This window comes from Peromyscus leucopus, chromosome 23 (assembly GCF_004664715.2).
Source record: "Peromyscus leucopus breed LL Stock chromosome 23, UCI_PerLeu_2.1, whole genome shotgun sequence".
NCBI classification, from domain to species: Eukaryota; Metazoa; Chordata; class Mammalia; order Rodentia; family Cricetidae; genus Peromyscus; species Peromyscus leucopus.
Genome location: NC_051082.1, coordinates 7,042,533 through 7,054,998, shown reverse-complemented (window position 1 = coordinate 7,054,998; position 12,466 = coordinate 7,042,533). Strand labels below are relative to the sequence as shown.

Genomic DNA, 12,466 nt, shown 5'->3' with positions numbered 1-12,466 from the left:
GTTTTGCAGACAACAGATCTTGTTACGGTTCTAAGAGCAAGTAAGAATATCAAACTGTCTACTCTTAATGTCAGGAAAAATATATATATATATCACATACCCCCAAGCTCTCTATTTGGAGTTACCCGTGAACCTCACCACCACAGAACCACACATTGACCCATCACACCTAACCTAGGAAGAGGGCCAATGGCGTTTTAGGGTGGGAGGGACCAGGCAAACAATGAGCATCAGTAGAAGGCTCAGGACTGATCCTATTTTAATGCCTACTTTCCCGAAGGCAGCTATTTGCATATTATTTATTTTTAATCTTATAGCTGACAGATTGATTCATAATTAAAGCTGTGTCATATGCTTGCCCACCAGCTCCCCTCTAAAACAGACTTAGGGAGGGGTTTGGGTGCCAGATTGAATCGAATCCTTTTTTTAAAATCCCTTCACAACACAGAAATGGTCTGAGCCTGGAAGTCTCCGGCCCTCCGAGCTTTGCGAGATCGCTAATGGGCGCTCCTGAGTTAGCATAGAGCTCTTACCAGTAACAGAGGTGACACTTCCTGGAAGGGGCCATCTTGGAGAGCATCCAAAGGGAAGGGATACCCAGGACAAGCTCCCACAGCCTCTTTAAAGTGGCCTTGAACTTGACTGTGTCATGGATACCCACTACTGTGGCTAAATGCCTTGAAGCAGTAGTTCCCGGGGTTTTTAAAATAGAAAGGCCAGTTTTCCAAACCAAAGATAATGCTAGGAGCCTGAGGTAACCGGAGAAGCCACCATCTCTTGGTCCTTTCCAAAGGTGAAGCCCATGCACCCACGTTGTACACCTCATCTCATTTAATGACTGCGGAGGTGAGGTTGTCTCCAATGCCAACGGGCCCCTGTTCCCGAGGTCTTTACTGATTCTGAAACTCAAATACTTGTCAGAACCGGGCAGCTTCCCATTTTCCCTCACCCAGCACCCAAACCACAGTCGTTAACTGTGAACCAGAAACATCGGTGTCATGCCGGAGCGAGGCTACACAGGCTAGCCCCATTTTACAGCGAGGAAATGGGAGCTTCTAGAGGCCACTTTATAATATGAACCCTGTCTGCCTGACTCCAGAGCCCATGGGTTGGACCACTGTGTCTCCCAGCTGTTCCAGCTGATATGTGGAGTGGAGGACCCTCTGTTTGGATGCCTACGCCCCTCCCCGTCAATTTAGGGCCCGGAGGCCTTGCCACCAAATACCAGTGGTAAAGGAAACAAATATTAGACATCATTGTCTCACAGAAATCAAATTTAGAAAGTATAAACATGACATAAGTTAAACCAGAAATCAAATTAATTCCACATACCGGCAGGTTCCCTTATGGCCAAACTTGCAATTTTAAAGTATGGAAGGAATTATTCCTCATGGAAAGGATCCAAAGCCCATCAGCTGAATGGACCTAACTGAGGTTCTAGTCACACACTGAAAATACCACGGAAAACAAAAAAAGAGCAAACTGTCGCCAGGTCCACATGAAAGACCCCCACAGACAGCGCAAAGCGAGAGGAGGGAGTCTCAGCCCTCTCTCCAATCCCACTCACATCAAGTTCAAGGTCAGACAAAACCCAGCTCTGGCGCCAGAATGACGGGAACCCTGTGGGACCAAGGGTTCTCACAGGTGGATCGTGGGAGCCGTCTAGGGCTGGGATGTCCTGCGGCTGCATCTACATGTGGCTGCTCAGGTGGCTAAGATGCCAAACTCTGACAGTGCACCCAAGACCGAGCGCCCCGTTAGAGCTGGTGACGAGGTCCTTGTGAAGATCAAGGACAGATGTACACACATGTGGGAGGGGGTGTTTCTGGAAATTCACAGGCGTATATAGTACAAGCAGAGACAGGACCACGGAGGACCGAGAAAGCGAAAAATCCACAAAAAGACTAAAGACACGGAAGCACCAATCAGGACGGCGTCCTGTCTCCTAACGGGGGCCTATTTCTGTCCTTCATTTTGATCAAAATAGACTCTTGCTTCTTCACTGACTTGACTAGATTATGTAACCCGTGAGTGACGCTCGCCTGCTGATGGGATGCTCACAGAAGTGATGTCACCCACAAGGGTCTTAGATGGTGAATTTGCATATTAAAGGAAAGACTTTTCCCGTTAGGAAGATTCACTTTCTTGGTCCACAGCTGAATTGGCCCTTCTTCTCGGTAGAGGCCACAGGCTGGAGAAGCCATGTGGGGAAGCAGTCCCTGGCATTTGGATAGTTTCTTGCCCATGTGGGGAAGGGGATGGGCTACCTGGAGAGCATCATGGAAGCTACTAAGTCTATTTACAGTTTCATAGTGAGGGTGAAAAGAAAATGTTTTTCGCTTTCTGTTTCGAGGTTAAGTTCTCATCTGTAGCCTGGCCTCACCCTGGTCTCACCAGCCTCCTGCCTCAGCTACCTGTACAGGTGTGTGCTCCCACACCCAGCTACAGTGAGAATTGCTGGACTGGTTTAACCATCCCAACTACCTTCCCCTCCCAAACCTAAAGAATAGTTTCAACATCCTTAAAACCAGTAGCCCCCTGAAAAACTAAAACGAGACAAAGCACTCTGGTCTGCAAGCTGCAAGAGTGTACGGAAACTCAGTCACCAATAAATGACACCGCAGAGAGACTCCCCTCTGCCCTCTGCTCCCGTCTGCTCATCTCTGGCTTGTTTATACTCACAGTGCAGCTGTTGCGAAGAGCATCAAATTTGCGCTGGATTTCATCTCTATGTGCCTAAAAGGTAAGAAGCGCATTATAAGTTTTTCATAAGGTAGGATGCAATGCTACATGCTTTGGGTGGAATCCAGAGACCAGCAATTTGCTTGGGAAGCCAGGTGACCGGCTGCAGCAGCCCCAGCAGCCGCCTTGCGGAGAGCTAATCAATCACCTCATCCCCAGCACCAGCCATCAGTAACAGGGACAGACGGCTCCATGTTAAGTGAGTTCAGCTCCTCAGACCACATCACAAACACCAGACAGACATTTTCACATTCACACTAGCACCAGGGGAGAGCTGGGGAAGGGGAGGTAATAAAGGACGATGTCCATACTCCTCTTCATTGGCCCTAAACCAAACCCCAAATTCTGAAAATATGAGCAACTTTCCCTCTTCCCTCCAACTGACCCCCTTTCCAGCCTAGTAGACAGACAGACAGACAGACAGAGACACAGACATGCATGAGAAAGAGACATTGTGAGGAAAAGCAGAGACTTTTTAAAAATTAAAGCTGCTGAGATTCATAAAACTTGACACTGACCTGGAAGTTAAGAGTCATACAACCTCACACTGACCTGGAAGTAAACATGCACAAAACTTCATACTGGCCGGGCGGTGGTGGCTCACACCTTTAATCCCAGCACTTGGGAGGCAGAGTCAGGTGGATCTCTGTGAGTTCGAGGCCAGCCTGGTCTACAGAGCGAGATCCAGGACAGGCACCAAAACTACACAGAGAAACCCTGTCTCGAAAAGCCCCCCCCCCAAAAAAAAACAACTCACACTGACCTGGGAGTAAACACCCCAACTTTCTCTGAGACAAAGCTATCCTAAAACAGCAGAATTTCTGCTATAGTTTCAATCTTAAAGGCCCTCCAGAGGCCCTGTGTAAAAGACTTGTAGTCAGCCTGCGGCACTAATGGGAGGTGGTAAAGCCATCAAGGCATATGGCCTAGCTAGAAGTGAGGCCATGGGAGGTTCTCAAAGAAGATATCGGAACCCTGAACTAACACATTCTCCCTCCCTCCCTCCCTCTCTCCCCCTCCCTCCACCATATGCCCCACATTGATAACACCAAACTGTAGCACAGCCAAAGGATCACGAGCTTAGAATCTCAGGTACCATGAAGAGCAGTCACTTTTTCCTCAGGTTGCATAACCTGGGTATTTTGTCATAGTAACCGGAAGCTGACCGACAGACACAATTCCTATCAGCGCTAAGATCTGATATGCGCACACATAACCTATGTCTTCATTCTGGTGTGGGAAGACAGCGGCAAAGACCCCGAGGCAAGAAAGGCCTTTAGACTTTAGACTCTGACCCAGAAGCCAGCTTGTCAAGGAAGGATGCGGTCTGTCTGTTGGTTGCATTCCATTCAACAGGAAGGGCTTGACAGGAGACAGTACCTTGGGTGGTAAAGGCGAGCACTGACTTCAAAAGCTTTGCTTTAGACCCATAATCCACCCAGTTTAACAGGCATCGGCTGTCTCAACTTTATGTGACATTTAGAAAAGGGGGGGCCCACTAACCCCTGGCGTGTCCGTGTGTACATATGACTCTAAGACACATCCTGACTTGAGTTACCTTAGAATTCATGAAACATAGGTAGCGACCCCCTGGGGGGGGTCTGCATCCATGCATTCCGCCAGCCATGAACAGAAAATATTCTGGGGAATGTGCTGGCTTGTTTTATGTCAACTTGACATAAACTGGAGTCATTTGGGAAGAGGGAAGCCTCAATTGAGAAAATGCCTCAGTAAGATTTGCCTACAGGCGAGTCTGTCTTGATGATGCTGGTGAGCCCAGCTCACTGGGGGTGGCGCCATACCTGGGCAGGCAGAAACCAGGCCGAGCAAGCCATGGAGGGCAAGCCAGTGAGCAGCGTTCCTCCACGGTCTCAGCTTCAGTTACTGCTTTGAGTTCCCGCCCTGACTTCCAGGGATGGTGGGCTCCAAGCTGCAGGATGAAAGAAGCCTTTTCCCTCTCCAGTTGATTTTGGTCACTGTGTTTTATCACAGCAGAGAAGCCCCAGCCAGGACAGGGTGGGGGCAGAGCGCTGGTACTGAATATAACGTGGGCTTTCACTATTCTTGAGAAAACACAGTCTCCTATCTTCACAGCATCTGTACTGTATTAGTATTCTAAGCGCTCTAGAAATGGTTCACAGCACAGAAGAGGACATGCCCAAGGTCCAGGCCATTGCATGGAAGGGACTTGAACACCTGCTAATTGAGGTATCGGTGAGAAGTCCTGAAAATCAACCTCCAAAGGTGACTGTATATACTCTCTTGCACTGGACTGCAAGGAAAACTAGATTTTTCTTCTGAGTCGTGGTCAGTTTTAGAAAAAAAAAATCAAAGCAAGAGAAAGGGGGAAAAAATAGCTCAGAAAGGCATCTGGGGTTCATTCAAAGTCCAAAGAACTGGAAACCAAGGACAGGAAGAAGAACATGGTCTCACAGTTGTCTTAATAGTGCTGGGATGTCATGGGAATCAGATCAAAATGGGACAAAGGGACCATGGAGCAGGGAAGCCCCTGAGGAGGGCAGGGTTGCCAGTCAAGAAACAAACGATGGTGACTTAGAGCAGGACGGCAGCAGAAATCGGCAAAGCTTTCAAAGGACAACAGACGGGGTCTGAGGGGAAGAGGAGGCGGGGCTCCCCGGGGGACGTGAGACCCCAGAGACTGTGGATTAGAGTCAACAAACCATCCAGTCTCAGGCAGAGGCAAAAGGAGTCATTTTCCTATACAAAACAAAACTTGTTCTCCATCAAAGTCTATAAGGCAACTTAAAAACCTTAGAACTATGAGGCTCTCTCTAATGTGTCCGTTTTCCAAGACGTTTATAATAGGTTAGAGACACATTGATAGAGACCAGTACACCCGGAGGCATGGCAATAGAAATAAAATACAAAATAAAACCCAGCGATGACTGTGAAATAAAATTTTCAAGACTTGTGAAAGCGAGCAGAGAGCTGAGGCAGCTGGGAGCAGAACACGTGTTAACTGGAGTCTCTGAAGGGGTTTGGGGTGAGCTGGAGAAAATGCTGCAAGAAGCAACGGCCACAAATGTCCAAAGCTGCTAAGAGCTTTGAACCCACAGATACAAAAACTGCAGCAAACTCTTAAGTCTAAGGAACATGAAGACACCAGGCGGCTGTGGCGCCCGCCTTTAATCCCAGCACTCGGGAGGCAGGGCCAGGTGGATCTCTGTTAAGTTCAAGGCCAGCCCGGTCTACAGAGCGAGATCCAGGACAGGTACCAAAACTACACGGAGAAACCCTGCCTCGAAAAAACCCACCCAAAAAAGAAAAGAAAGAGACATGAAGACAATTATTCTTAAGTGCATCACAACCAAATTGCTTAAAACCAGCAACAAGAAACTCATCAAAGCAGGCAAATAAAGACCATTATACACAGAGCAAAAAGCTGAGTGCTGGGCTGCTGTCTTCCAGGTTGGATGATGATAGGTCCTCAGAGGGCTGGACGTATCAACATTCCCCTTCATTGGCAAGGGGAAGGCTTTCCTGAGAATACACAACAAATGATGGCCGAAAGAAGGGAACTGGATGGTACAGCTGTCCATAATCTGCTGTCCATGTTCATATGAGCAACCACAATAAAATCATTGGGTCGCCGAGCCAGACATGGGTGGAATGTTTTTTTTCTGGTCTGCAGTTGCCCTACTAGACTCCCCAGGAAGAGATACTGCCTTGGGGGGGGAGGGGGTTTCAATTGCTATGGTAAAACATCAAGACCAAAGCCGTCCTTCACTAAGGAAGTCAAGGCAGGAACTCAGGCAGGATAGGAAGCTGGAGGCAGAAACCGAAGCAGCCTTGCTCCCCCGTGGCTCACTTGGCCTGCTTTCTTGCACAACCAGGGACCACCTGCCAAGGGGATGGCACCACCCACAGTGGGCTGGGCCCTCCCGCATCCATCGGTAATGCCACAGGCCCAGCTGATGGAAACATTTTCTCGTTGGATGGTCCCTCTTCCCGGATGACCCTGGATTGTGTCGTGTTAACAAAGACAAAAAAAAAAACCCTGAGCAGCACAGCCACGCGTGAACAAGGACGTCGGATGTTCAGACGGTGCTGTGGGAGGGCTGGGCCTGAGGACAACAGAGGAGCGTTCTCAGGTAGCCAGCACAAGTATCTCTCCCCAGGGAAGACGAGAGGAAGGCCTGCCACGGACACAGGGTGAAAGGGACGTCTCCCCAGCAGACCCACACCACACAGACATCCTTCAGGCAGGACCACGGCAACTAGAAATCTGTGTCTAGATGTTGTCCATGTAGACCCACTACTGAGAGTTGCCGAGGGCCTGGTGGGAGGTCCCTAAAGTCATGACCTTGAAAGTGATTGTGGGTCCGGTCCCTTACTCTCCCTGTCCACCCTTGCTTTCTGGTCACGAGGTGAGCAGTACGTGTTCAGTGTGCACCTCCGCCACACACACACCACCACCACCACCACCACACGCTACTCTACCACGGTGCCAAACACAAGGAGCCGACCAGTCACGGACAAGGGCCATCGAAACTGTGACCCCAACCCAATCACTTTTCTTTATATGTGAATTACCTCGGGTACTTCGTACCGTGATGGGCTGCTGACTAAATATACCCAGCATCAACAACAGGCTGATTTGCTGGGGCGAGAAGAATATTTACCCAGCTTCAGGACAAAGCCATCTGTACTAACTACTGTTGAGATCTCATTTGCAGCCAATGACCAAGCAGAGTTTGGCCCATGACGCGCCCCCCCCTCAGGCCACTCCGATGCTCGCCATGATCACCATGGACAACATGAAGGCTTTATCCAGGAAGAACAGTCTCTCACACTAATCACCTCCTCATGGGGGCAGCAAGACTTGTGGGTGTTGTTTTGGTCGTTTATTTTGTTATTATTGTTGCTTTTTTTTTTTTTTTTTTTTTTTTTTTTTTTGGTTTTTCGAGACAGGGTCTCTCTGTGTAGCTTTGCGCCTTTCCTGGAGCTCACTTGGTAGCCCAGGCTGGCCTCGAACTCACAGAGATCCGCCTGCCTCTGCCTCCCGAGTGCTGGGATTAAAGGCGTGCGCCACCACCGCCCGGCTATTGTTGCTTTTTAAAGGGAGAGATAGTAGAGATTTTTGGTCTGCGAGCCAATTCGATCTATTTAAATATGCCCTCACCAGGCTAAGGTCACTCTAGAAAATATGAAAATGAAGGGGGGGAGAAGGCTTAAGTTTGTTCTCCGGCACCCACCTAAGAAGCTGAGCACCCGTGAGCACAGCTATAAGCCTAGGGCTGGGCGGGCAGAGACAGGAGGATTGCAGGGACTCACTGGCCAGTCAGTCTAGCCAATCGGCAAGGGACAGGTTTAGTGAAACACTGTCTCAAATAAAATCAAGTGGCGAGCACTAGAAGAGCACCCTTGATTCAGACCTTTGGCCTCCGCTTCACATGGCATTCGTACGCATGCAGACACATCCATCCATACACCACACCTCCCCCCCTCCCGCCCCTACCCCCAGTTGGTATAAACTCCCAAATAAGAAACAGAGTGTGTGGAGTGAGTTCTTTCAGAGCTAAGGCTCCCTGGGCCACACAGGGGAGCCGAAGCCCTTTACACTTTCTACCTTGTTCCACTTTATTAACAGCAAAGACTCCGGGAAGTCTACGCCATTAAAAACTCATTCAACTGTCCCGTTGGAATCTGACGTTTCAGTCATGGATGATTCATTCCCATTTAAAAAAAAAAAAATCACCATTATGGGGGCTTTGGATCATCTGGACCCATCAGACACCAAACCTCGCTGAGGCCAAATGTACTGAGTCGCCGACATCACGGCTCTGCTTTATCATTGATGGGGAGGCAAGAATACAGAATGTAAAACTGACCCTGTTCTGTGTGTCAGCACCGCCATCTGCTTTACTGACCACCCCACTGACCCCAGAAAGGAAACAGTAAGAGGGGCTGGAGACGTGACTCGGCACTTAGGAGCCCTTGTTCTTGTAGGGGGATTTGATTCCCAGCACCAATGTGGCCGCTCACAACCACCTACCACTCTAGTTCCAGGGGATCTGATACCCTCTTATGGCTTCCTCCAGCACTGCATGCACGTAACGCAGACAGACGTGCAGACAAAAGACGCATAGACATAAAATAAAAATCAATAAATCTAGCCGGGCAGTGGTGGCTCACGCCTTTAATTCTAGCACTCAGGAGGCAGAGCCAGGCGGATCTCTCTGAGTTTGAGGTCAGGCTGGTCTACAGAGTGAGTTCCAGGATAGCTAAGGCCACACAAAGAAACCCTGTCTTGAAAAACCAATAATAATAATAATAATAATAATAATAATAATAATAATAAATCTTTTCAAAAACTGAAAAGAAAACAGTACAAGATATTTAAGTTTCCTTTAAACTTGGAGAAAGAAACCACACAACATGGATTTAAGGTGATATACCTGAGACAAGCTTTGGATTAGGCCAATGAAACCAGTGGGTGCTAATTAAGTATTTATGCTCTAAAAATTATCAGGGACCCCAGAAAGTAAAGATGTTAACATAGTGAATGTAGTATAACAGAGCGAACTATGCCACGTAGATAACATTATTATGAAAACAGCCGAACCTCAAGAACTCGCAGGGATCCCCAGGCCCATTGGGAACCCCAGGACTAGAGGCCTGGCCCAAGGGCCAGGGACACTCTAGTTGTCTCTGGGAGTCTTTACACATTCACTAATTGGAAGGAAAGTTATGAGCAAAGGGAACTGAACCCCAATGGCAAGAGGGATGGACTGCAGGGTGGAGGACAGGAAGGCAGTGCTCGGTGGCTGGCCACCTTCCGGGATCCACAGCCCTCAGGCCTCCAGCCTCTCTGGTTTCATGCCTCAAGTTCACATCTTGACCATTATGCCAACAGCTTCCTAATTAAATACGAAGCTTGATGTTCTCGTGGAGGGATGAGAGCCCGCACTGATTAATGACTCCAACAAAGCAAAGGCGACGGCTTTGGCTTCTGTAATCGCACTGCGCAGTGAGGAGGATCTTCTCATCAGTGCCCGAAGCTTTCTGCCGCTTAGTATTCAGCTCGGTCTCTTGACCAAATGAGTAAAAGAACATGGGGTCGGGACCACAGCGCCACCCACGAAGCCTTGCTGGTGCATACAAAGTGCACGCCACTTCTCTCCCAGGCTAGCCAGAGGAACTCTGAGGTCCAAAACACAGCTGTGCACTACGAAGTCTGCAGACCCAGTTCTGCAGGAAGGGGTGGCACTGTCTTCTGGGTTGCAAGCGGGCAGAAGACTGTCTTCTGTTAGTCAGGAGCAGTCTGTGAAAGCGCGGGGTTACAGTCTGACTCTGCTGCAGGTGTCTGGCTTGATCCAACCTCAGTTCTTTGTGGCCAATTTCAACGGAAAGGCGATCAACAGGCTGGATAGCGTGAGAAGCGGAGAACAAAGAGGGCACACAAAGGCCTCCCAGCTGCTCCTGCCATGATCCTTCAACGGAGAACTCTAATGGAACAGTGTTCCATCCAATCTCGCCCAGGGGTGGAGGCCGGACCAGGCAACTGCTCCCTTCCCAGCCTGGGTGGTGACCCGCCTCTTTGAATTAAGCCATAATAGCCCATTTGACCATTCCCTTTCGTGGATAAAAAACATCACGCCGTGAGGCTCACACACCTCCTACGAGGTCGCTCTAGATCTGGCTGATTTAATTTGATTGATGCTCATGTTGGATCTAAATGCGGGCCTTAAACAATGAGAAAGTAATGAAGTATTGCATTTGTGGCCGTTTTTCCTTTTCTTAGAAAATACGCTCTTCAGAACCAAGCCAACCAAGTCCTTTACTTGGCAGCCACACGCTGTCCATAACCAGGTCCGAGACACAATCAAGAAAGAGCCAAACAGGCAAAGGCTCAAGACCTCAGCAGGGAATGGAAGCCATGCGGGGATGAGGTGGAGGGCTCACCCAGGACAGGTCTGCCGACCAGCTGTCCGACCCATGACATTTCTGCCTTTTTCTTTCTTCCTTGGACCAAGGTCTCCTGTGTGGGCTCAGCCTCTCGTGGGCTTAGCCTCTCGTGGGCTGCTGTGTCGTGATGACCAGCGTCGTCTACCATCAGTATGAGCAAGTCCTATATTTCCATGGACCTTCATGTGCAAGAGAAAGCCCGAGTTCCTAGAACTAGGGACGGCTTTTGCCTTTTGGTTTTTTTGTAAGGATTGTTGAAGGCAGTGATCTCATCCGACTAAATTAAGTCGTGACTAGCTTCTGTTCAGGGCTCTAAGAAGCCAGTAGACACAGCACATTCCAACCAGAGCGGCAAGGCAGGATTTAAGGGACTCATTTCCCACAGATAAACGGCAGTGACGCACGCTCTGTTTTATGTCCTCCTCCGTCCACACGGGCACAGAAAGATACATGACCACTGCCTGTCCCCCCCGCCCCCGCCCGATTCCCACAGAGCAGAGAAATACATGTGTCAGCCTTGGGCCCTGCAGAGAAATATGAACCGAGGATCACAGGCTAATATCCTTGGGAGAAAAGGCTAACGACACAGCCTTAGGCACACAGCAAGTGCTCTGTCGATGGATTAAGGCGCTGATGTCTCGGGCTTTGTTTCCGAGCTTGGATGTTCTCAGAGTACATCCAAGAAAACAGATGACAAAATGCATTAACTAACAGTGGTTCTTCCAATAGCAGCTAAGAAAGTCTGTCTGTCTTCCTTGCCATTCACCCAACTAGAGTGAAAATTTACATCTTCTTGGCATACACTCCTTCAAGGTCATTTCCTTCCTCCCTCCCTCCCTCCATCTTGTCTTCTAGGCGCCTACCCCACGGTTGCCTTTTCATTCTTACTGGGTCCAGCTCTCCTGCTTTGTATCTTGCCAAACTACTTTCAATCCACTCTCAAAGCAGAATATAAACAAAGAGATGGCATGACTTTTTCCCCCAGACTAAATATCAGGGGCAAGTGGCATCATAATGAGTTTTCTGGTAGAGATGATAGAACTTTGGGGCTCGATCAATATCCAGACTTGGCAGAAGTCCCAGAAACCAAGGCGGCATAGTTCCTTACAGGAGTCATTCTGTATCCCTGGTATCATGTAAACCATTGTGGCGTCCACTGGTCGGTCTCCAGAGGACCCTGTCCCTGGAAGATCACATTCTCAATCTTGTTTAAATAATGGTATCCCTAAACTCAACAGCAGGAGGCAGCTTGTAACAATAAAACTAGTTTAAAGATGGACAGACACACACAAACACACCTTATTAAACAAGGTAAGTCATAAGCAATGAATGCAAACAACCTATAAAAGTAATTCTCCTCTAAGAGATGCAGAGATACTAGCTGAAGCAGACAGGGCCAGCATCCAAGCGGGATTGGAATTGATAAGGCACCCATTATAAAAAAAACAAAAACAAACAAACAAAAAAGAAAACATTGAACAAATCAGCTGCATTGTGCCCTGCCCACAGAAAAGGGTACCCTGACCAGCAGGCGTGACTGCACCCATCTGCTTGGCAGGAACAGTGTGTTACTATGAGAAATGTGTGGGCTGTCTAATATAGCCACTAAAGCTCATTCCATTCGGAGTCTGTGCCCACCATGCAGCCTTCCAAAAGCAATGGGGCATGCTTTCTTTAAGATTGATTTTATCTGTGTGTGTGTGTGTGTGTGTGTGTGTGTGTGTGTGTGTGTGTGTGTGAGAGAGAGAGAGAGAGAGAGAGAGAGAGAGAGAGTCTATAAAGGGCCTGGGAAGGC

At 48.7% G+C, this 12,466-nt stretch overlaps 1 protein-coding gene across 10 annotated transcripts in view; it reads right to left on the bottom strand.

Moving 5' to 3' along the window:
* Cit (citron rho-interacting serine/threonine kinase) overlaps nt 1–12,466 on the bottom strand; it is a 182,609-nt gene that overhangs the window by 46,774 nt on the left and 123,369 nt on the right. For all 10 annotated transcript variants that reach the window (XM_037198628.1, XM_037198629.1, XM_037198631.1 and 7 more), the window contains one exon: nt 2,683–2,736. In XM_037198628.1, coding sequence (XP_037054523.1) covers nt 2,683–2,736 — 54 coding nt within the window. The remainder of the gene's footprint in view (nt 1–2,682; nt 2,737–12,466) is intronic.